Genomic DNA, 25,710 nt, shown 5'->3' with positions numbered 1-25,710 from the left:
CATCAGAGTCAGCAACAACCCGATCAGAGCTTTTTAAAAACTGGTTTTCCCCCCCCTCGAATTTCTACAGAAAGGCTTTCCTGGGCAGAACTAGAGAATGGCACCAACCCAGGGTTTATAAAAACCACCCCAGTCTCAAATTCCCACTGCAGATAAATCCTGGTTTTCCCTCCTTCCCTGCCCACAGTGAGGAAGAGGCAGGATGTGGGCTAAGGAAAGTTCAAGGATGGTGGAGGAGAAAGGGAGACAAGGAGGTTTGTTCTGCCTGTGAGTGCCACCTACTGACGCTGAGAGGACCCCAGAGGTCCCTCTGGAAGAAACTTCCCAGGAGAAACTTCCACTCCTAGTGGAGGGTGTCCCTGCCCACGGCAGGGGTTGGGATGAGATGAGCTTTTGAGGTCCCTCCCAACCCAAATTTTCCATGATTCCATCCAACATTTCCCTTCAGCCCCAGGGGGGAACTGGGGAAGGAGCAGGATGAGGCACAAAGGCACAGAAGGAAAAGCTCCCAGTGCTGGATGTCCAGGATCCAAGCAGGACTGACCACATCCTGTTTGTGACTGCTCCCAATCCAGCTTGGATTTGTTACCTCCCAAACAGCAGCAGGAACAAAACCCAACTAATTAACAGACACCCAGTCATTAAGCTGTGAGGTCAAGCAGAGAAGGTGGTGAAGGCTCAGCAACTTCAGAATTTGGGGCATTTGGGTATTTATAAGAAACAGGGACAAAAAAATGAAGAGAGGAAAACTTGTGTGTGCCCATCCAGAACCACCCCAGGGAGGAAAACCCACATGGGAGAAAGCCAACACTCCCAGAAAAAAACTGGGATTGACACCAGAGAAGGTTAAAGAATTATCTAAAAAGCTGATCCTGCAGTGCAACACAACCATAAGACCCATGGACTGTCCTTAAAATCACTGCTGAGCCATCTGTAGGTGCTACAAACACTGTGGGGAAGGTGAGAGCTGACACCAGCTCAGCCCCAGGGCCCTGGGAATAGCTCCCTTTCCAGGAATCCAGCAAATTAAGTTTCCATTTCCAAGATACTGTCCTTTTTCTGAGCCAAAATTGAATGATTTTCATGCACCAGGCACAAAGGGGAACGTGGAAAAGCAGGAGCAGGGCGAAGGAAAACGAGATGGATTCAAAAAGAAATTTAAAAGATACTCCCAGAGGCTGCAGGGGAAGTCCCAGTGCTCTGGGGAGCTGGGACAAACAGCAGAAAACCTGGAAGCAGCAGGAAAGGCAATGGATGGGACTGGCCAAGAGATATTCTCTGCTCTGGCTTCTAAGAGTTCACAGAACTGACTTTGAAACAGTGGTTTAGGGAAAATGTTTTCTGTAGGAGATTCACTCTTGTGTCAGTCCTTGAATAAATAAATTCAGAGTCCTAGCAGGATACAAGGAAGCTCTTCCAGGCTGGAAGAGCTTCCAGGCTGGAAGAGCTGGCTGGATACTGCTTGGACAGCATTTATCACCAGATTTCTCTATCACTTCATTTGTATCCAATATTAAAAGGTTTTGTGAGTAACTTTTCATTAAAAAAACCCCAAACAAAGCCACCAACAACCCCCATGAGGAGCTGCTCTTCCCAGGCCTGGCTCCCTGCCTTTCATCCCCACGGATTATCCCGGCTTTTAATTGAACCAGGAGAGAGACATGACACGCTCTGAGGCAGTTCCAAAACAGCACGAAAGGTTAGACAGGAAAAACCTGCCGCCCTCTCTCTGGGGAGGGAAGCACCTCTGGTGATCTGGAGGTAGGACAGCGCCGGCATCTCGTCCCCCGCGGGGTCTGGGAGCGGACAGGGACGTGCTCCCTCCGTCCTCAGAGGATCCAGAGCGGGATCACACCCAGCCAACACCAAAATTACCTCTCGGCCCGTCCTTACCTGTGACCTGTTCCTGGGGAACACTACCTAAGTCAGCGTTTTTTATTACTTCACAGTTCTGCTTCTCCTCTTTGCACTTCTCCTCGCCCTTCTTCTCCTTCCTCTCCTTCTCCTTGTCTTTGTGCTTTTTGGATTTTTTCTTGGATTTGACGTAGGAGCCGCAGTTGTGTTTGCTGGTCTGGGGACAGTCTGTGGGCGGGGGGTGGCTCAGCCTCTCCGTGGCCTCGCTGCTCTCACAGTCTCTGCCGTTGTGAGCCAGGTCGTTGCTCACATCCGAGAGGGGGTCGTGGGGCCGGGGCAGCTCCAGCACCGGCAGGTTGGAGCTGGAGGAGCTTCCCGACTCCGGGGGGAGCGCCGGCGGCAGGGCGGGGGGGAGGTTGGGGGTGTCCTTCCCGTTGGAGGAGCTCAGCTTCCCGTTGAAGGTGGGTTGGGTTCTGTGAGCCAAATGCGAGATCCTGGGCTTTTTGTTGGCCAGGGGGTCGATGAACTCCAGAGGCTGGGATCGTTTCTGAGGAGGGAAACGGGGGAAAAAAAAAAAGCGGGTGATGGCGAGGGCTGGAGGGTCACCACTAGGTGGTGGTGCAAGACAGGGAAGAAGAGGGTGTATTCCCGGGAAAAGCAGCTGATCCATCCCAAGCTGCTTCCTGACAGCCTTCCGGAGACTGCAGCTTGGTGGGAGAGCTTAGAGGATCCCACCATCCCGTCAGGAATCACTGATCTCCCGCTCTACCCAGACACAGGCTGCTCTCACTGCAACCTGCTTCAAATCCAGCCCTTTGGAATTCAAACCCCTGTCCCAGCCAATTAGCAGAGATTGGAAACATCCCTGGAAGTGTCCAAGGCCAGGTTGGACAGGGCTTGGAGCGATATGTGCTAGTGGAAGGTGTCCCTGCCCATGGCAGGGGGTGGCACTGGAGGGGCTTTAAGGTCCCTTCCAACCCAAACCAGTCCAGGATTCCATGATAAAAACACCTGTCCTGGTCATGGCACAACATCCAGAGCACCCCAAATCCCCTGCCAAGGAAAAAAAACGTGCTCAGACCTGCGGGGCAGGGAGGGGGATTCACCAGTTCTGCATTTTCTTCCCTCCCAGCTCTGGGCTCACCAGCTTCACCCCTGCAACCCACTCCTTCCTCTTCTCGAGAGCCAGGCATTGCCCGGAAGAGCTGAGGAAGTGCCAACTGCTCAGTTCTCAGAAGTTCAGGCAAAAAAGGGGACGTTTACAGCACTTCAAAAGCCACGACGTCACAGGGCCCAACGTGACCCCAGTGATCCTTTTTTTTTTTTCTGAACAAGTGCAGAGAGGGAAGTTGTTCCCGGCCGTGCCCCTCAGCAGGACGGTCACAGGCAGCCTCTGGAGCAGCTCCACGTGCCCACACCTCCCTGGAGGCAGTTCTCCAGCCTGGAAAAGCTGCTCCATGGAAGAACCCATCCATCAGGCAGCAGAACCCAGAGCCAGACCCATGGCTGTCGGGCTCAGCCCAGCGTGTGCCAGCCAAAACCACGCCGGCCAGCCCTCTGTGTGTGCCCACCTGGCAGCTCCAGGGCTGCAGGAACTCTGAGCAGGGATTATTTAGTGCCCAGAGGAAAACAGGCGATAGTTCTGGGTATTTCCTTTGGATAATTCACTATTTTCTTTCTGTCTCAGGCAGGGCTGTGACGTGTTTGCAAATGGAAATGTTGCTCCATCGCAGAGGCGACGGCTCGAGGAGCCCCTAATTCCCTCCTTTCCCTCCCTGGTTGTTGTTCCTCTTTGCTAACTCAGGGGTCTGCAGGACTCTGCTCCACGCCAGGGATCCTTCCCACCTGTCCAGGTGATCAGGAAGAGGAGCTGCTGGTTCTGCCACTGAGCTCCAGGGGCAAGGCCAGCACGTCCAACCGGCTTTGCAACATCCCTTCCCAGAACACATGGTGTCCACCTCGCAGGGGAGGGGCCACCTCTGGCTGCAGCTCTCAGAACAGATCACTAAAAACCCACCAAACTGCCCTATTTTACCACCCTTTCTCTCAACCCAACAGACACCAGCTTCACCTCCCTGGTTATGAGGTGGATGTGCATCCCATCCCTGCTCGGCCAGGCTTCCTTAGAATTTCCAGACTAAACCTTATTTTTTTAACATCCTCACTCCACAGCTGAACTTTCCCAAAATGTTCTGCATTCCTGACTACCAAATCCCAGTCCTCTGCTGGCACTGCACCCATTAGCAGCCATCCCTTTCTAAACAGAAACTACAGCTAGAGAGTATTAAAAGAAGTGACAGCTCACAGTGCTGTGGTTTGGTGTCTGACACAACAGAATCACTACTGGAAACATTTCAATCCCCCATCTGGTTGCCCCTGTTTCACCAGCCTTTTCTAAATCCAAACCAATCAACCACCTTTCCTAAATCCAAACCAATCAACCACCCCAAAGTTTCAAACTCCAGAGACCCAAACCATCCCCTACAGGCCTCTGAGTCTTCCAAAACAGGGCCAGCCAGAAGCAAGATTGATTTTTCAACCTTATTTTTTTTCCAGAATCAGTTAAAAAACACACAAGCCCAGCCTGTTAACAGCACTGTGTGTTTCCAAGCTAACTTGAAGGTGATCTTTATTCCCCAGGAACATGCCCACAGCAGAGCAGGAGAGGATTTGGAATTAGCTACCTGGCAAACGAGTTACACAGTCCCTGTTCTCAATAGAGAATTGCCTCCCTCTTACTGCCAGAAAGCACATAATTTCTTTACCTGCTAATATTCTTTGCCACTAATCCTCAGTGCGTCTGTCCAGACAAGTAGGAATTACACATTCCACTGGCAGGAGAAGAATAAATACTCAACTTGTCTGGGCTGACCCACAAGTGGAGAAGAGAAGGGAAGGAGACATTTCACAATGTGAGAAACGCCTGTGCTGAGAGGATCCTGGGAAAAGTGGGGACAGACTCTGCCTGACACACACACACACACCAAGCACAGCTCCTTTCAGAGGGGGGGGTGTTTCTTCTTCTTCTTCTTCTCATGGAAAAAACAGGCAAAATGTTCTTTTCACAGCTCCCATCCCAGAGCAGCCCAACCTGCCCCTCCTGGATCTGTCAGGGCCATTAGGCCGCAGAAGGTCAAGGGTTTTAATAACTCTGGAGTGTGTTTGGGAGCTGCTTATTAAAGGCTTCGTTCCACTCAATTATTAGTAATGAGGAAAACACACGAGCTCGCCCTCCCAGGAACTCCAGGAGGGATGTGGGCACTGGGGAAAAGAATTCAGCCCCAAAAACTGAACCTGAGACAGGCTGTGAGGGATTCTCCCCACAGGGCCAGAGGAGAAACAGATGCTGAGGGAACCCAGGATCAGGCTGGAACTTAATAAAATAGAAATAAAACCCCAACGACCTCCTGACCCACCAGCAGGTGATTATGGGGTGCAGACAGGCAACAGCTCTGCCTGGACACACCTCCAGCAGGCAAATCCATCAGGAGGAGGAGATGGATGCCAGGGATCACCTTGGGATCACCCACCTGAGGGGGAGAGCTGGAGTTCACCGTGTCCTTTGGAGGGCTCAGGGAAGGTGCTTCTCCTTGAAAACCGCTGCTGTTCTGGGGCTGGCAGAGCTTCCTGCAAAACAGGAGGTTGGGGATGGTCAGATCCTGGGCCTTGGCAAGGCAGGAGGGGGCATTTCCCATCTTCCCGTGGAGCAAAGAGCCTTTTTTTGGGGCTCGGGATGAGATGCCACGGGAGCAGCTCGTTCAGGCACTGCCAGCTTTGAGCTCTGACAAAACCCAGGGAGGAGAAACTACTACAGGAAAACATCAGTGACAAGTGGGGATTCCTTATCTCCTTCCTGCTTTCCCATTCTGTTTGATGATTCTCTGGGAATGGAGGGACCAGCACTGCCAGGGAGGGAGGAGGCAAGGCTGAGCTCTCAGACACAGGGGAGGATTCCCTGCTGAGGATGGAACTGATTTTCCAACATTTTTTACCTCTTTCCTCTTGAACTTGTGATGTAAGAATGGCAACAAATTTAATGACAGCCTCAGAAACACGATCCATGTGGAGATGAGTAAAACTGGCATTGAATTTTGAAGTGTAAAGGATATAACAGATTGTTCTTCTGACTGAAATACAGCTCAGTAAGACATTAATTGAACAAATTTCTGCTGAGTTTTTGCTTTACCCAGTTAAAACTGACTTCAGCAGACAACTTAGAAAGGAAAGCTCACTGAAGAGGGGCTGAAACTCAAGGTCAGATGTTAAGGAATAAGTTCTCCCACTCATCAGCATCATTAAAACAACATTTTATGGGAACAGCAGTCCTTTCAGCAGCGAGCCCCTCTGGGTCCAGGAAAAACAGGATTATAACAGGAACTGCTGAGGTATTATTGGTCCACTAGGATTTACATTTAGGGCTTCACAATAACACTTTTAAGTTGCATCATGCAAAACAAAGCTACTCTGGGCTGTATCTGTGGTGTCTGACAAATAATAGAAACCTCTTGTAGCAAAAAAAAAATTACAATTATTATCATTTAAGTGCCTTAATTCCCCTCCAGGCCAGGTCTCTGCTCCTCCCCAGATCTTGGAGTGCTTTCCCAGCCCACCAGCTTTGCTCAGACTGTCCCTGTACTAATCACCCAGAAAAAAACCACCACTGTTGCATCAAGTTGTAGCTGACAAACTGAAAAAAAAAATAATAAAAAAAAAGGAAGAATTCGGGGTTAAAGGTCTTTAATAAAGTAGCTCTGCAGTCAGTTTGTCACCAGCTGTGGAGCCCAAATAACCCAGGTCTAAATTCTTCCACGAGAAAACTACAGTCAGCATTAAAGCCCATATTTTTTAAACATTAGGAAGATTATTTCAGAGATAACGCCCATGACTTGACAAGATTTTGCTTTTAACCTGAGCTTGAACCTTGGGCTGTGTTGCAGCAATATTTAGACATCATTTAGTCACAGCCAGCCAGGCTTTGTTTAATTTTATTTAGAACAAACTCAGCAGCTCAAGGAAAGTACTTGGGGATTGTGAAAAGGGGAAAGGGACGGTGACATTGCATCAACACCCTGGGGAAAGTGGCTTTTTTGGGGGCTGGGTCATCAGCCTGAGCAACCTGGTCATGCCTCCTAATTGTTAATTGTGGATTTAAGAAGGGGATGAAAGACAAATGGGTTCAGTTCAGGATCTTTGTAACAGCTGAAGGTTCCATGGAATCCTGGAATGGGTTGGGTTGGAAGGACCTTAAGGCCCATCCAGTGGGAAAAGAACCATCCAGTGGGAAAAGAACCATCCAGTGCCACCCCCTGCCACGGGCAGGACACCTCCCACCAGCCCAGGTCACTCAGGGTCCCGTTTTACACCCGCAGGAGGGTGGAAAACACAAAACCAGGAGGAAGAACGCGCCGAGCAGGGTTAGTTACAGCTCCAACATTTGCAGATGTTCCAATTATTGCAGCTGCTGAACCGTCCAGTGGCCACTGGCCCTGAAAACCAGGAGGACACGGAACAATTGGTTGGCTCCAGGCAACGCCGGCGACGTAAATCCAACGTCTGCCGCTGCCTGTGCCCTTTTCGTGGCTGTTTTTCTCCTGCCTTCAAACCCTACATGTTTTTTTTCCATTTTGGAGCTTCATTACCTGCATGGGCCGAGCGGGGCTTTGTTTGTACAGTTGAATACATCCTTTCCAAGGTCTATTTTTAGACCTCCTCCTAACTGAGCACCACAATTCAAGAAAAAAAAAAAAAAGCAGCGAACGTTGCTTTCTACGGGGAGAAATTCGCTGGGTTTTTGGAAAGCCATAAAGATTGCATGGCAGTTATGGCTCTCCTTTTAATTATAATTTAACATCAAGGCCACTTAAAGGAGTTTGATTTTACTTCAGCACACCAGAAGCACTCGGAGTGCAACTTTCTGTTGTTGGGTTTAGCAAAGTCTCATCTCCAAGTCCATTGTGCTTTTAAATCATGGGAGCTGCTCAAACAGAGCACACTCTGCTTCATCTCAACCAAAAGTGCAATAAAATAAGGCACAAGTAAAAGCTCTGTCTGCATTACAAAGGCACTGAAAACCCAGAGAGGGAAATATAAACACTCAGAGAAGAATTCTCCTGGAGAAACCCGGGAGATTTGGGCTCTTTCCCTGCTGCCCTTCCAAGCTTGGAGGCTTCACTTAAGGAAAAATATCTGTAGAGGAAAAATATCTTTAGCAACCAAGGATCAAGTGAGTGTGTTAAGGGCTGTTTTCAGGGAGGAACAGGGGAACAGGTATCCCTTGGACACAGAGGATCAGCAGCAGGACACCCAGAAGGTGTTTTAGGGGATTTATCCCTATGGAACCGCCTCTGCTTTTCCATGCATCCCTTCCTCCAGTCAGATCTGAATCCCAGGGATGTGGCTGCCTGGTAACATCTTCTCCTTGCCTTTAAACCACGGGAAGACATGTGCAAGGAGATGTGGGCAAAGGGAAGGAGACTTTCAGTGGAGAGTTGAGCTGGACACGTTTAATCCACTGGAACTTCCCTCTGCCAGCTCTGCTCCCTATCCAGGTTTTCCTCAAGCTTTTAGCAGAGTGGTTTAATGGCAACCCAGGACCACCTGAAGAGTGGATCCACTTGGATATTCAAGTTTGGTCAACTCCCCCATCTGCCTGATGTTAAAACGAGTCAAACACTCAACTTTCAGCCCTCAGTTACCCTGATTTCCAAGCTCCAGGTGAAATTAGGGAGAACATGGGATAATTACCTAACCAGGATCCTCTTCAGCAACTGCTGATCTCCTTCTGAGTAGCCAGGCCAGTCCTTCTGCACTTCTTTGTACACACAATCCTTCAGTGTGAAAGTGCTGTCCTTGGCACTCAAATTTGCCACCTGAAATGGAGGTAATCCGTAAAAACATCATTAGGGTTAAATTTTCTCACTTATTTTAACAAACAAGAGCTAAGACAAAGGCAAATTCTGAGCAGACTTAGCAGTTAGCAGTGTCAGAGAACAAGGACTTCAATATTTCACTTCCTAATCATTAAGATTATTTAATCAAACTGTGCCTTTCCTTCTGCCTTGTCACTGCAATAATTCATAACGAGTTCCTAAAGCACATCCAGTTTAGTGGGGAAATAAGTCATATCTAAAAAGATTATTCAGCTTGGGTAGCCTGGACCAGCACAACAGCAGTTTATGGGAACACCTGGAAATAAACCCTAATGGGAACAGGCAGTTCTCTTATCACACCTGTGCCACAGCCAAAACAGGGCAGTTTATGGCTGAGAGAGGAACTCTCGTGGCAATAATTTAGTTAACAATTGCCAGGAGATATTTCCTCACTGAATGAGCCAGGAAAAGAGGTGACAGAGAGCTGCTTTCTCAGAGAGGAGAATGCAGATCCACTGGATTGCACAGAGAACTTTTCCAAGGGTACTTCAGGGCAAGAGCAGAACCTGTGATTTGCAGCCTGGGCACCGCGGGGAGCTCGGCAAGCGCTGCCTGACATTTTATCCAGTTCCACCCCGTGGAGTTTCCCCCACAAAGCCCTGCCTGGGTAGGAAACACTGCTGGAACAGGCAGGGTTAGGATTAGGATGGAAACAACTGGTTCAGAGTTATCCCACTCGGATCAGTCTTTCCACAGCTCGACTGAAAATTCAACTTCTCGCTGCTGCTGGTTACACATCTGAAAAATCCAGTGTTGGAACAAGGCAAAGAGCCCAAATCAGGCTTCAACTGGTAGTGAACCTCTCTCAGGTGATTCACAGAGTCATGGAATGGTTTGGGTTGGAAAGGAACTTAAAGCTCATCTCATTCCATGGGCAGGGACACCTTCCACTAGCCCGGGTTGCTCCAACCTGGCCTTGGACACTCCCAGGGATGGGGCAGCCACAGCTCCTCTGGGCAAACCTGTGCTTGCAGAGCACTGCAAGTTTAAGAAGAAAATAAAGCCTTAAATGTGTGTTTGAGGAGGGACACAGAGGCCCAGGTGCCAAAAGCTCTGCCACAGCCAGGCTGATCCACTGGCCAAGCCAGCAGTTGCATCCCAAAATTCCCTGCCTGAGCCCCTGAGCTTGAGGGACTGTTACACCCCTGAAACTGGGAGATGTTTTTACTCAGTCCATGGAGTCCCTGTGCATCTGCTCTGGGATTACTGTTCTCCAGGGCTCCCTCTGTTCAGGAGATGGCTGTGCTTAGGGATTCCTATTATCCACACAGCAGCAAAATGCCTCAAAAACAAGAGAAGGAGTGGAAAGCCTCGAATGAACTGAAGATGCTGCTGATTCCTCTGCTTTTGCTTCAGGGAGGCTACGACCAAATGTGAAAAAAAATATTAAAAATCTAGGCAGTTCAAAGCAAAAAAAAAGCTGCACAAGTAACACAGCAAACTCTCCTGATAAGAGAAAAATAGAAAGCCCAGTTATCAGTTTACACGACCAACACTTTGTTTTTCCTTTCAAGTTCCTGTCAGCTTTCCAAAATCCTGAGCCAAAATACAAGAAGAATTTGAGCCGTGTTTTTACACCGAGGTGTCCCTGTAAACACACCCCAGAGACAAAAGCAAAGCCAGGGTTCCTTTTTCAAGAAGGCCTCCCAGAATTTCTCCTGGTTCTCCTGCTTGTTTCTGGAGCCCGGGAAGAACCAACTCAGGGATTTTCCTTCCCTCCACGGAGCCTGAGAGCTGCTGCTACCTCCTTGTTTTGCTCTTGTGTGGGACTCTGGAAGCTCCACCCCGGCCCTCCCAAAAATAGAAACCTTGCAAAACGAGGCAAAAAGGCCGTCAGGAACACGGAGTCCTGCGAGAGATGCAAGAGGCCTCACGAAACCCACACCTCGACGGATTTAGACGTGTGGAGCTTTAACACAGCCTGTAATTTTTAGCTTATCTTGTGTCTGCTGGTGGATGGGAGGGGAGCCCTGGGAGGGAGGGCTGAGAGGGATTAACTTTTACGAGCAACACACACACACACACACACGTTTCCAGCCAAATCAGCATTTAGGCCGATCCGGGGCCGCACGCGCCGCTTCCCCGCCGGGGCTCCGGGGGAGCATCAGGTCCAGAGGGATCCTCAGGAAGAGGGTTTCTAGTCTGAAAACCTATTTATAGCAACTCAAAAGGTGCTCCAAAAGAATCCCAGCGCTGCTAGAGAAAAAAAAAAAAATTAAGGGGTTCCAGGATTAAACGTCTTAAAGGAAGGAGCGAGTTGTGCCAGCTGGAAACTGCCCGGGTTTAATGGGACCTGCCCTGTGCCCTGGAGGCAAACTGAGTCCTGTCTCAGGGTTTTTTCAGCTCTGGAAAGGAGTAGAATGAAAAAAAAAAACCCAACCAAACAAACAAACATCAGAATATTTTCCAGGATATATTCCAATACAGAAGAGGGCAGCTGCAGCACTTAAATAAATAGCCATGATGCGTTTAAGAAAGCAATAAAGGGATTTACTGCAAGGCCTAAAATGGCACCTTCAACGTGACTCCCAAGTGTTAGGAACTGATTCAGCTTGGAGACAGCTTTCACACTTGACATACAAATAATGTGCTTGGCAAGAAGCTGCATGATCTTCACACCTAACCAGTGGCACCTCCAAGCAGGAAAGGCTCAGAGCAATACAAAAAAAAAAAGAGAGGGGACATCTTTTCCTTCACATAGAAAAAAACCCAGGTACCAACACACAGCGTTGCTCCTTTACGTCCACGAGGATAAAAATACAGACACTGACAGGTTATAACAAATCAAGGAAGTTGTAGATCCTCTGTCAGACAATCCTCCCCGTGACCAAGCAGAAGTGTTCCTCTGACAGGACTGATCTGGTGAGCCAAAATCATCCAGCTTGGTTGCAAACCCCCCCTGACCCTGCTATCTCTGCAACAGCACCCTGAGCTGGGAACTGTGTCACCCACGGCCTTTAGAGACACACTGAGCTGCAGTTTGGAGATAACAGGTTAAGACTGACACGGGAGGGGTTCTGAGAAGACATTTCCCTTTACCTAAAAATCGTTGCCTCCGTCAAAAGAGTACAAACCTGTTGCAGAAGGTTATCCAGCAAATCCTTGTCCTGCTGAGAAAGTCCATCCTTCTGCAATCTGAGAATAAGTTCAGGTTTCTTATAAGGCTTTAGTGCCAGTAAGTGCACAACCCTATCTTTGAAGGGTCTCTGAGAAATGGCACTATTGCCTCTCTTTATTGCACTGGCAAGGTTGACTGGCGTTGGGCGCTTCCTGGAGGGAACAGCATCGGAAGCTCCTGGTGCAGGTTTACGCACCTGAACCTTTTTGCCTAAAATGAGATGAGAATAGTGAACTGCAGCAGCCACCTTGCAAAAGGCCAGTGGGCTGTCAACACTTCAGCAGGCCCTCTGAAGTGCCACGAGATGACAAGGAAGGACAAAACACAACCAGCACAACCCCCTCTGCTCCGACATGGAACGAGCATCCCAGGAGTTTTATGGCTCATGACAAGCTCGTAACAAGTAAACAGCAACACCAAGCTCTGGAAACCTGAGTGTTATTGGCCACCAGCTCACATAAAGCTCCCTTTGTTTGCCAGCTTTTCGTTTATCCCAAGTGCACGTATCCCCACGGTTAATCTAACTATTTTTTTTCGCCCCCCCCTCCTCCCCTATGAGAAGAAAATTCTGCATTATTATGTAGAAGAGTGGAAATACGGGAGTGGAAAGACCAGAACTGGTCAACGAGCGGCTCCCCTGCTGCTGAGCTCAGCAAAAACGCTCCTCCAGCAGATGTTTCTGCTTTTAGAACAATAGGAACTTTATGGGGCTGGGTCCACCTCCCTTCCCCCTCCAAACACGGCCCCATGAATGGGGCTGACACTGGGCCATCAGCCTATTCATCAGGGTGCTGTCTGTGCTCATGGAATAACCCCTTCTGCCCTGGGCTAAGAGCTGCTTCAACCCTCCAGTTGAGTTTTCAGAGGACTGAGAACGTAAAGCTGCCTCCAAAGTGCACCTGGGCCTCCTCAGTGTGGTTCCTGGATGCCGACAGCACGATCCAAGAGTTCCTTTTTCCCATTCCCACCGACAGACAGACCCTCACAGCAGCCCCAAATCAAAGAACTGGGCTCTCCTGAACACAGAAGCGAGGGGTCTCACAGCCAGCTTCCTGCCACCAAACCAAGCAAAATCTGGGAAGAAAAGGGGGCAGGTTCCAAGGTCTGGAGGCCGTGGAGGCACAACCAATAATCCCCTGGGCTGGAGGGAAAGTGACCTTCGCCGGGACAAACAACACCCGGCGCTTCCTGCGAGAGCGTCTCTCTCGGAGGTTTATTCCAGGATGGCACTTCTCCACTGCTAGGAAGCCACGTTCCCAACTGAGTCATCTCAAGATACTGGGGATTGTCTGCACTGTTTGTTTGGCTGAGCTCGGGTTGCGTAACCCAGGCCCCATTTCCTGGCTTTTTTTTTTAATCACACACCACCACGGGGTTGCTCTGAGCAAACCAACCTCCTCGTCAGGGCTGAGCTAAGGTGAGAGAGGCAGGACAGCAACGATTCCTGCAGTTCAGAACATCCCCCAAAATCCAGAGGTCAACTGGGTTTTTCTTTGTTTCCAGCAATTGGGATGAGAGAAGATTCGTCAGCTTTCTAGAGCTCCCTGAACTGTTTGCCAGGTCACGAACAGTAAAAAACACACATTGGGAGGTTTCCACTTGAGGCTGCAGCCAAAATGTGCAGTGATAGGAAAAGAAGAAAAAAAAATAAACCAAAACAAAACAACTGAGTTAAGCCAGAACACAAAGGATCTTAAAATATTTATGCAGGTGCATGGGTATGGATGCACACACACGTTTAGTGTGGATGTTAAGCACACACATCCCCTGCAGCTTTTACCTGCAGGCATCTATTTACACATGGATTTACCCAAGTGCCAGTTCACATCTGCGAGTTCTTGCCGCTCTCCAATTTCAACATTTCCTATAAATTTTTCCACATCTGAGCTGCCTGGAATGACTCCACTGCCGCTGAAGTGCTGAGCTCCGTGTTCTCATGGAAATGTGAGAGCCAGTGCTGTCCCTCCAGCCCGGCCTGCCGGGAATGGGAATCAGCTGATGGTGCTGGCACACCGGGAATGTGCGTATCCCACACCAGGACTGTCCTTTCCAGGCTCTTCCTTCTTGGACCAGTGCTCCCCCCCTCCTGTCTTCAACGCTGACATCTTATCTAGGAGCGGCCACTGCTTTCACACAGCTCCATTTGCAGGGCAGTAAAAGGTTTTAGCAGGGGTATTTTTAAATCAAAGAAGTTCTGCTCCGGCTCCCCGGGAAGCAATTTGCTTTTGAGAAGCTTCTCCCTCACGAGCCTTAACTTCATGCACTTACTGTAATGTTCTCAAAGAGGAGCTAAACAAAATAATCTTCTAGTCTACAGGAAATCAATGCATTTCCTTCCTGATTATTATCTCGTTTCTCAGCCTTTGAGCACTCTGCCAGTGAGTCAGGGTCAGTTCTACATTTTGCAACTTCACCCTTCTCATCACAGATCCTCTGAGCAGAGACTGGCTACAGATCACATGGGCTGCAGGAAAAACAGCTGCCTCAGAAAGAAAAAAATAACCAAACTCTGCTTTCAGCTTCGTGTTTGTGCCCTAAATTTGTGACCTGAGGTTAAGCAGCCTAAAAGCTGGGTCTCTGCAGGCTCCTTGTGATATTTGCCACGGTTTTACTTCCTCTCCTAAGGTTTTCCTCCTTGCTGTCCCAGCGAGATGGTCTGTTCAGGCTGCAGCACTGCTGTGGTCTCTCTGTTCATTAACACGACCCGTGGCACGTTCTGCTCTGGAGTGGGCACACACCCCAGCTGTGTGGCACGTTTTAGCTGAGCTGGCCATGGGCACAGACACTGTGATGGGTCAGCAGGGTGCTCCCAGCGTGACAGACGTGACCTGCAGCCAGCCAGGGATGTCACTGCACACACACGGCCCCGACAGCGCCGCGCGCAGAGTCCCACCGTGGTCTGGCTGGGAAGGGACCTTAAAGATCACCCAGTTCCACCCCCTGCCGTGGGCAGGGACACCTTCCACTAAGACCAGGTTGCTCTGAGTCCCATCCAACCTGGCCTGGGACACTTCCAGGGACAGGGAAGCCACAGCTGCCCTGGGCAGAGCCCTGAGGCAATGATGGAACCGTGAAGGCGACACAACACAAGGAGAGCAACACCCTAAACCAGACACCCCCTAAGGAACCACCAGAGACTGCCATGGGCAAGCAAACAACGTCAGCAATGGCTCCAGAACCTGGAGAAGAGCCCCCAGAATGGAGAGGGGGCTTACCTACGTATCTCCCCCCGGGTTTGATGACGATGGCGCTCCGGCTGCGCGTCTCCTCCTCAGCCTGTGCCATGCTCTGCCTCGCCTTCTGGTAGGAATCATCAGTAGCACACACAGTGATTTTGTCCTGTATGCTCCCAAGGCAATCCAGGTGGATATTGCCATTGCTGAGAAAAAAAAAAACAAACCATGGAAAAGATCCTTCTGACACTGCGAATGACACCGGGGGACAACTGGGGTTGTGCCAGTTAAATATTAGTGGGGGATGCAGAGGAGTTGAGAGGGAACTCAAATGCTTCCAAAACTCAGGGAGCTCAGGAGGGAACTCAGATGCTTCCCAAAACCACGCTCAGACAGATGAGAAAGTCTCTAAAAATGAAGAACACGTATCGAGCTTTGTCCAGGTTTGTCAGGGAAAAGATGCCACGGAAGGTAAGTTAAAAAAAAAAGGCTGGGTTTTGTTTTTTTTTTTGGAGGTACCACTCACCTGGACACATACTGCTGGATGCAGTCAAAGCTCCCCTGGGGGCTGTCCTTGCCAATATTTGAAAGGTAAAACGTGAAGGTCCTCACTTCCGTCGGTCGGTCGGGCCTCGGGATCGCGATGTGCTGTTGGGGAGAGGGACACCATCGGTCACCTGGGTGCCCCAGGCTGACACAGAACCCTCCTCTCCTGCAGCCACGGTGCTTTTAGGCATTTTGCCACCCACTGTGCAAGTAAAGCACCTGGATTTCTGCACAGGAGGGAGAGGAGGGCAAGAGGCTGCGAGGAGAATTCGAGTTATCCCACTGTGTGTGGGGTAGCACAGAGATGTGAGCAGGGACTTGCTGCCTCTCTAACAGAGCCCACAATAACCTTGCTCTAGGAATCTGACCCAATTCTATTGATTCAGGCTCAAAACAGACTGTTTATATTCAATTTAGAACACTCAGGGCTTGTTTCTTTCGAATTAGTGAGCCAGCACTAAACATAGCACCAGCCAGGTCACTAGGTAGCACCCTTCTTCTTTTTTAAGATATTATAATTCCATAACAAGATTTCATGGCTCACAGTAGAGTGTGACGCTGCTGCTAAATTAAATATTTAATCAAGCATTAACTGTGCTCCTCAGACAACTCCACAGCCATCCCTGCATTGTTTTTTTCCTTCTTCCCCCTCACCCCGAGCCATTCATTTTTCAAAAGGGAAACTCTCTCTCCCCCCCCCCTGCATTTGGAGATCCAACGTAAATGTCAGCCTCTGAGCTCTACTATCACATCAATATTTGATAATTAAGATGGCTCCCAGAAAAACCAGACAGAAGGAACATCAGTTGCAACCTATTTTGGGCTGCACTCAACCGCACGGGTTTATATTTACCCGGATTGCCACATAAATGCAGAAAATACACACTCCCAGCAAAACCATCCCCATCTGACTGGGCTCAGGAAGGACTGCTGCCGGGACAGGAGGGGTTTTTGGGTGGTTTCCTTTTGACCTCAGATGTCTCCAGCAGCCTGGGAGGCGACCCAGAGCATCTGTGCCCCTCTGCTAAACCACAGGGATGTTCTCGGGCTGAGCCCCCGCAGCGTCTCCCTGCCCTCAAACAGAGCTCCCTTCTTCCAAAGGCAAGCCCAGGAACCCCGAGTTGAGCCTTGTTTTATACAGAGGGACGAGTTATCCCCAGGATCCGGGGCTAAAAATACTTGGGAGCAGATTTGGGGGGGATGTGGGTGCTGCTGGGCCCTCCCTGAGGAGCCCCGTTATCTCCCCTGCCAAACGTGCAGCACCAGCCTCGAGCCCTTTTAATCTGGCCCTGCACCCTCTGCCCCCACCCAGGGCAGGGGAAATAAAATTCCCTTCTGCTTTACAAGAAGAAAAGTCCTGGAACCAGCAGATTGGGGGTATTTTTGCAGATTAATTCGATGGGAACGGGGAGAAAAGGTGAATTCAAGGGGGTCGTTCCCCCCTTCCGGAGCTCTCGGTCAGGGGATCGAGTTGTGCCCCAAACAATTTGAGTTTGTAAAAGAAAAGTTTTCCTTCCCTGTGAGAGGGAAATATTTGCCCAGAAAATTCCCACTATTAGAACCTCGTAATTCCAACTGCTCAGATCTCACACCACTGGCTTTAAAAAAAATCCCACTGCACACGAAAGTTAACGGGATTCCCCGGAGGAAGCAAAATAGGAAAGCAACCAAACCATATATTCACACACCACAGAACTTTCCTCCTTGCTCCTGATTTTACCATTGGGGGAAAAAAAAAAATCAGCTGCTCCAGGAGCCCCAATTTGGGCATTTTTGTAGAGTTTTTGCAGCTTTTTAAGAGGATGGAAAAGGAGGCAGGAGGCAGAGTCACTCCAGTACTGAAAAGTGGAGTGTACGAAACCCGGGGCCGTTATCTAGGAATTATTTTTAGCTGAAAACAGAAGGTTTCTCAAGCCACCAAATCAGCATGGGGACTGCTTTGAGGGAGCCCTAATTTTGGTGCTGAGCCCTGCACCAGTAACCAGAGACACTTAAAAATAGCTCGGTACAGATGTGACTTCTGTTTCCCCTCTTTCAAGTAACATTCATCTGGGTAGGGAGGGCTCTGAATGGAGATTTTTCACCTCCCTCTATTAATACCAGCACAACTTCAGGCCCAGAAACTGGGAGAAACATTGTGTTTTCCCATCACAAAGCAATGGGATTTTTTTCCCCCAACAGTCACGTTAAAAAGCTCCACCAACACACGTGGTTTGGGCACCTGAAGGGGTTTTTTTTTTACCCCTTTCTCAGTTCAGTTCCTTCCCTTCTCTCCCCACCGAGCACCTGCAAATTTCACCCAACCTGAGCTCTGATTCTGAATGCCTTTTTGACCAAAATAGAAGCTTTTTCAGCCTTTCCTTGCCCAGTTGTGCATAACTATCACTGCTCGTAACTCAGGCTCTGAAATTCTAATTTATGTGCACGTTGAAACGAGCGAAATGCTCAAGAAATGGGCATAAAACCTTACAAAACCATCCAAAATAACTCACTTTGTGATGAAAAACTAACAGCCAGGTGCTGTTCTCAAGGCATATCCACGGTCCCATTTTAGCAGCTCAAAGCAGAGCAACACTCTGCTCGTTACAAGCTGGTTACTAGGACTGAAATTGTGATTATTCCACGGAATATTGCCCTGCAAAAGCCATTAACAAGACCAGCACTGCTGTAGAGAAACACATCCCAGGTTTTTATAAACTCCTGAGAGATTCCATCCAGACCAAGGCCCATGCAGGAGGATTTTGTGCCTTGCCACTGGAACAGCTGTTTTATTTTGGGCTGGAACCCAAATCCTCCTTTTCTAAAACACCTTCCTGACCTGCTGTTTTATTCCCAGCAATTCCCTCCCCTGGTTAATTAGTGTATCAAACATGAAAGCTGCTTTTCTGTCTATTAGCAACTGAAAGCATCCCTGACACTGGAACAGGTAAAAAGACATGGACACACTAATTTAAAGGCTTCTGGAGAATTAAAGAAGCAGCACATTCCTATATATAAAATAAATAAATAAATAAATAAATAAAAAAAACATTCTTATTTTAAGTCCTGCCTCCCCTAATCATCAAGCAAAGCCTTCTCTTCTTGTGAGGGGGATATTTGCACAGAAAATTCCCACTATTAAAACCTCATAATTACTAAAATCTCACCCCACTGCTCTGAAATCCCACGTACAAAAGGTAACGGGATTCCCCCAGAGCCACCTTTTTTTGGGAAGCAAAACAGGAAGGCAACAAATGGGGGAATTAAGGAACAGTGGAGGAAACCATTTAAAAAATAAGCAGCTAAACAAAATATGTTTTAATGGCATCATCTGGATCTGAGAGCCTGTGAAATTCCTGGAATTCTCTCCGGAGTCCAGTTGATGGAGGATCCCTGGAAAGCATTTCAAGCCTCAGTTCCTAAAAGCAGGAGAATCCTGAGAGTCCTACCCTTAAAAGCAGATGGTTCCCCAGCTGCCAGCTCCTTGTCATACCCAGGAAAAATAATCCTGAGGGGACAAAGAGCTCTTTTTTCTCTCTCTGCTCCCATGGAGCTGGATCCTGCTCCCTTCAAAGCTCTACCTTTGGCCTTTTAACTCGTCAGGGCAATTAATTAACGAGCTGAGGTCAGCCCTGAGTGCCACATCCTCCTCCCACCCCCTTTTCCAGGGGCTCACACAGGTAACTGGCAGCTCTCCCACCCCAAAAAGAAAACAATCCTCTCTGGAAGTTAAGGGCTCCAATACAATAAATATTGATTTTTTTGTGAGGACCACGTCGTCTGAAAATATTACTTGCAATTTGAAAATATCACACATAATTTGAAAATATTCTGAATTACAATAAGAAACCACGGCCTTTTCAAACAGTGGTTTTTTTGTTAAGCCTTGTCCACCTCTGATCCACGTGGAACCCAAAGAGCCTCAGGGCAGGGGAGTGTTTTAAAGCTGTTCCCCCCTTCCTTTTGCTAAGTTTCCTTCAAGTTAAAAAAATATATATATATATCAAGTTTGATTTTGCCAGATTTTGATCTTGACTTGCAGGGAAGTTAAATTCTAAACAAAGTAAAAAAAAAACAAAAAACCAAACCTGGAAATTGCTCCTTTCTGTATTTCCCAGGACGAGGAGCTCTGTATTTTTCTTCTGAACTTACAATAACAATCATGTCTTTCCTGCTGTATTTTCTGTGTGCTATTAGTGAGAATAATGTCACAAAGTGGTATGTGGGCAAGGCCAAGGTGCTGGATTTAGTGGCTGCTTAATTCAAGCAACTTTCTGAAAGTTTTAATGTGCCAGTGGCATAAAAATAAAAATAAAAACGAGAAGCTCTTCATAGCTGAGTTCAGATTCTTGGGGGGGAAAGGAAAAAAAAATATTTAAAAATTAAAATTCCCCTTCTTTATGCAAAGCCTAAAGCTGGACACAGAGAGAGGGGGGTTTTTTTATAAATAAAAGGTATTTAAATGACATTTTTCAAGCTCACTGAAGAGCTGCATGGCTTTACCAGCACCACCACCACGTAAATCTCAACGTTGTCAGCAACTGGCACCACGGAGCCTTTCCAGGGGCTATAAATACCCTGGAGTTCAGGCATCAGAGCAGAAGTTGGAGAAATAAAACTCCTAAACAGAAAATAACTGCTGGTACTCACAGGAATGGCACAGGTATGTTAAATAAAGCTTCAAAAACTCGGGATTTTTGCTGTTGGAAATAAGTGGGAGCCACAAAGTCCTGCTCTGACTCTCCCAGGTGTTGCTCCCTTGGGATACAGGTGAGGTTTCCATGGATTGCTGTGCTCTTTTCCTTGTCCTACCCATCAGCACGGCCTTCCAAAGCTGGATTTCACCTCCCAAAGCTGGATTTCACGTGGGTTTAGCAAGGTAAGGGAACAAAGGGGGGGAAAAAAAGCTTTCCTTGGACCTCTCAACCTCTCCCTTTCAGCAATTGGAGCATCATCATTCCTTGAGCTGGAACAGCACAAATTCCTGCCATCAGCTGTGGAATTCCCAAGGCAATCCAGGTACACAAACTTACCCCTTGGCTTCCTTGAAACTGGATGACTGGTTTTGACGTCACAGCATCCTACAAAAAAACCAAAAAAAAAAAGCAAATGAAAAACCAAAAATTACCTCAGAGAAACGTAAAAGCTCCAACATTCGCCACCAAAATTACCTCAGCTTGATTTTTTCCACCTGTATTTTGTTTTTCTTACTTTATAACATTTTTTAAAGGCAAATTTAGGGAAATACAGAGCAAGAAAAGACAAAACCTCCTGAGATAAGAGATTTATACCTAGAAAAGGGATAAAACCGAGGTGACCTTTGGTGCAGAACAGCTCAGAGGTGACACTTCGTTCCTCCCTACACCACATTTCGGGCACAGAACAGCTCAGCTGAGTCTCTCTCTGGTGTTTATATAAGTTTTGAGTTAAAAAAATGGACACTTGAAGGGAAAATTTATTACAGATCTCGGCCCGAGGAGACGCGAAGCAAATTTTTTCCAAGAGAAAGCTTGGAAAAGCAAACTGTTGTTACTTTGCCTGTTTCAACAATCAGCCTCTTCCTCCAGATTCATTTGCTTACATTTAAAAAGTCATTTTCCTGTGAGCTCTAAACCCCCCTCAAATCTGCTCCAAACTGCCCCAATTTCGGCCTTTTTGCCCTGTGGTGGCTCTTTTTGCTTCGCTGTGATTTTAGAGATCACAAAGGCTTTTGAGTTCCAACCCTCACCTGAGGTTTTACCTACAGGGCAAGAAATAACAGACCCAATTCAAGCCAGGCTAAGTTTTGTTTTCCTTCCAATTTCAGCAGAATTGGGGCCGTGTGGGTTTTATTTCCTAAATGCCACCCGACATTCCAAGACAGAGATTGTGCTCCACCGGGCTCCCAGCTGTGAAGCCCCTTTTTCCAAAGGGATAAAAGAACTTACAGAGAAGCTGAAGGATCATTTAGGAGCGAAAATGTTGCCATATACACACGGGAGACACAAAATAATCCCCGGGAAGAGCTTCAGGATCCCAAGTTCAAAGGGGGGGTGTGTTGGACTGTTTGTGTCCCAGCGCCCCCATGGATTTCCAAGGGATTGATTCCCAATGGATCAATTCCCAATGGATCAATTCCCAATGGATCACAGAAGCAGACATTTAGACTTAAGCAGCAAAAGAGTTAAACAGCTCAAAACCCCTGAAGTTTATCACTGTCTCTCACAAAACCTTTCCAAGCGTTTTCAGCCCGGCAGTGAGGAATCTCAGCCAGGATACGCCGATATCAACACAAAAAGGGATCAATTCACCAGGAAAAAAAAATATCCTTTGAGCCCAGATGGATAAACCCAGCCCAAGACAGAGTCTGAGCCTGCCCAGAGCCCATCCAACCCCGTTTAGCAGATGTGCCTCACACCCAGGACATTTATGATTCGCTCGGAGCCGACAGCGCCGGAGAACGAGTTTTATAGACCCGAAACAACCTTTATAAAGCAACAATAAACAACATCTTGCTCTTGGTCCAGAGATCAGTGGATTCCTCGAGTGCCACGACACTGCATTCCACAGCAGGCTGCTCATGGCCAGCCTGGCCAGCCCTGCGTGTTCGCCCCGTGCTCTGCAGCGTGGCCAGAAAGCTCCAGGAGGAACAGAGAACTCCAGAGGAACAGGCATTTGAAACACGAAAAAAATCTGGGCATTTTTAAGAAAGCAACAACCTCCCATGTGGTTCTTGTGCGGCAAATGACGGGTTGGTGAAGTTTTCTGCTGGTCCTTCTGGGAAGTGAAGTGGAACAGAAAGGTGGTGAGAAGCAGGGAAGTGGGGTGAGGAGGCTGGAACCAAAGTCCTGCTGCACAAATCAGGACGAGCTTTAATTGTGGAACTTATAAATTCCCCAACCTGCAAAGGAACCGGTTTGAAGGTGGGTGATGTCGAGCTCGGAGTGTTTGTGCAATGGCAAAGTTGAGATGTGTTTGCCAAGGTTCAGCACTTTGAGGCTCCCCAGCTGTCCTGCCTGTGAGCCCCAGTGCAGGAATATCATTGGAACTCCCTGCCACGCTCCACACAAGGGATCCCACGGAAGAGATGGATGCTGGAAAGACATTGCTCCATTCCAGCTTCCCTTTTTAGGCAGGGAAGGGAATCACAGAATCACAGAGTCAGCTGGGTTGGAAGGGACCTCAGAGATCATCAATCCAAGCCTTGATCCAACCCCGCTGTGGTTCCCAGCCCATGGCACTGATGCCACATCCAGTCTCTTCTTAAAAACCTCCAGGGATGGAGAATCCACCCCTTCCCTGGGCAGCCCATTCCAATGGCTGAGCACCCTCTCTGCAAAGAAATTCTTCCTAATCTCCAACCTAAACCTCCCCTGGCACAGCTGAACACCCAGCCCTCTTGTCTTGCTGATGGTTGCCTGGGAAAAGAGACCAACCCCCCCCTGGCTCCCCCCTCCTGTCAGGGAGTTGCAGAGAGTGAGGAGGTCTCCCCTGAGCCTCCTCTTCTCCAGGCTGAGCCCCCCCAGCTCCCTCAGCCTCTCCTCACAGCACTTGTGCTCCAGTCCCTTCCCCAGCCTCGTTGCTCTCCTCTGGACCTGCTCCAGGACCTCAATGTCCTTCCTGAGCTGAGGGCCCAGAACTGGACACAGCACTCCAGGTGTCTTGGTTTCTCAGCAACACCATCCCTGTACCTACACAGGCATCACTTCCCTGGTGTCCAATTCCTTGGCTACAGGTCGTTTGAAAACGCTCATGGAAGAAGAGAACACGTGCACACCCTAAACTAATTAAGGATATGAACCCAAGTACTTTTATGAGATGAAATTAAATCCCTGTATGGACATCTTCATCCAGAACACAAGCAAACAGAGGAATTAAGTTAAACCAAATTAAAACCGTATTTGGATTTATATCTTCATTTGGATTAACCTTCTTGGATGTTCTTGTGTGGAGGAACCCCAATTTTAATGAGTTTTTGCTCCACTTCCAAAATCCCTGTGTCATCTCCTGAAGAGTCACCAAAGAGTCACCTGATCCTTCTTCCTTGGTGATGCCATGAGTGAACTTCCTGCCTTGCAGTTCCTAGAAATGTCATTCCATCCACCTCTGGAGGGAACAAGCTCCTTCCCTCTTGTCTTTCCAGTGAAAACGAGTCACCCCCTGAGCCCCGGGGCGGGACCACGGCACTGCTGTGGGGACAGCCCTGCCCTTCCCAGAGCACACCAGCTCCCAGGATGCAGTAAATCCTGGCTAAATCAAGGATGCTGGTGAGACCTCACCCCTGTGGAGGGAAAACAGGCCACATCTGCCTGAGCAACGGGGCCACTGCACAACCTCACCCCTTGGATTCCTGCTCGACCCCCCCACGAGACCCGCGGGGACCGGGAGCTGGTGAGAGACAAAACTCCAAGCAAGGAAAGCACAGTTCAGGTCCCTTTGCAGCAGCCACCTGCCAGCTCAGCAGCTTTTCTGCTGTGCCAGGGACCAGATGTTCCAACCCCACAGCCCTGGAGAGGTGCAGGTGGGAAGCAGCACAATTCCTGGGATGGGTGTGAGCGATCGAAGCCCCTTCAAACGCCCCTCAGAGGCAGGAATTCCACTCCTGCTCCCCACTATTGTTCCAGCCAAAGGCTTCCTGAAGCAGGGCTGGAAGGTTGGCACAGCATTCCCGGGGCTCTGCTGGTTGCCAGGTCCCACAAGGAGCTGCCTCGAGTTTCCTCCCCGCTTACCGGAACGGCAAAGGAGCTGCTGGAACAAACCAAAGTCCTTCCTGCAGCTCAACTTCACTGGTGCCCCAAAGCTCTGCAGGAACAACTTCCAAAGGAACATCCAAACCACAGCTTCCCCCAGATCTACCCAAACTGGAATTACCAGCCCTGCCTGACTGGAAAGCAGACCCTCAAAAAGGGGTCTGAGCAGACCCCGGTGTTCTACTCCGTAAAATTTCACTTATTTCCTATCTGGAAAGAGCATTTCCACACTTCCATGCCCAATTCCCTGCCTCCCACAGCTCCTCCTGGATTCTTTGGGAAAGGTGGAGAAATAAAGCAGCAAGTTTTCCAACTCCAGAGCTCTGCTCTGGGATGCCAACACGAACCAAACCCCAACAGGCCCAAGTGCTTTTTGTAAGATTATTTCCAAAGTCATGAGATTCAACCAAAAAAAAAACCCCACAACTCATCCCCAGAGCTCCCACAAGATATTTGGCTTTTATTATCATGGTTTTATGCTCGTCCTTTGGTTTCCCTGGGACAGAGGGGAGACAGCAAACCCTTCTAGAGACTCTGAAAGCTCTCAGAGGTGGTGGCAACACACAGAGAGCTCCTCACACTTTAAATACTCCAGATCTGGCACGTGGAAGCTGAGGAAAGAGTAGGAGGAACAAGAGAGCGACAATAAAACACAGAAGAATTGAATTAAAAGTTAATAAAACACTCTATTAGGGATGATTTCCTACACAGGACACTGGAAATCCTCAGGTCAAGTAACCAGCTGGAAACCTTCCCGTTTCTTCAGGGAAATACAGATAATTAAAGGAGACGTTGTTTTGGGAAGTTCTGTCATGTATTTACTGGAATTCATACTGGAGGCAGCGTTCTATGGAAAATATTTGCCTAAACTTAGTATTGGTGTGTTTTTGTCCTGTTTTGTGGAACCTTCAGAGGCACAAATGCCCAGAGTGCAACTGAAAATTTATCCTTATTTATGCTGGGACTGGGGAGGGGAGGGGGGTTATTTTCAGAGCTTAAAAGCTTCTTGCAAACAGTTAAAATTAGCAGCAAGAATTCCAATAAACAGAAACTATAAAATCCTGTTAACCAGGGCTGGCATTAAGGGGGTATTTTGAACCATCACGTGCAATTCCAGGTAAAACGAGTGCCCAGGTAAAGCTGCTGCACCTCAGGAGCAGCATTTTGTGACAAAAATGAGAACAAAATGCACAAATTTCAGGCTCTTAATACCCCAAACTCCAAGTTCCTCTTTAATTCTTTGGTTATGACCAGGTTATGATTCTTTTGTCCAAGCAGGGAGGTCCAAATTTAGGAAAAAAAACTCCCTCCTTTGCTTCCTCTGGGAATAAAAGGGCTCAGATCATAATCTGGGAGGATTCCTGGTTTGAGCACACCTGGAT

At 48.5% G+C, this 25,710-nt stretch overlaps 1 protein-coding gene across 1 annotated transcript in view; it reads right to left on the bottom strand.

Annotated features, from left to right (window-relative positions):
* Positions 1 to 25,710, bottom strand: part of ELL (elongation factor for RNA polymerase II) — a 61,447-nt gene that overhangs the window by 5,712 nt on the left and 30,025 nt on the right. Inside the window, exons 7-13 of the mRNA XM_029963855.1 lie at positions 20,633 to 20,680; positions 15,601 to 15,722; positions 15,117 to 15,280; positions 11,858 to 12,111; positions 8,599 to 8,723; positions 5,385 to 5,481; positions 1,894 to 2,401 (exon numbers count right to left, since the gene is read on the bottom strand). Of these exons, the coding sequence (XP_029819715.1) occupies positions 1,894 to 2,401; positions 5,385 to 5,481; positions 8,599 to 8,723; positions 11,858 to 12,111; positions 15,117 to 15,280; positions 15,601 to 15,722; positions 20,633 to 20,680 (1,318 nt within the window). The remainder of the gene's footprint in view (positions 1 to 1,893; positions 2,402 to 5,384; positions 5,482 to 8,598; positions 8,724 to 11,857; positions 12,112 to 15,116; positions 15,281 to 15,600; positions 15,723 to 20,632; positions 20,681 to 25,710) is intronic.

Source organism: Manacus vitellinus, unplaced genomic scaffold (genome assembly GCF_001715985.3).
Source record: "Manacus vitellinus isolate BGI_N305 unplaced genomic scaffold, ASM171598v3 scaffold_64_pilon, whole genome shotgun sequence".
Taxonomy (NCBI): Eukaryota; Metazoa; Chordata; class Aves; order Passeriformes; family Pipridae; genus Manacus; species Manacus vitellinus.
The sequence above is the reverse complement of the archived record's forward strand: the minus strand, read 5'-3'. Positions and strand labels throughout refer to the sequence as shown.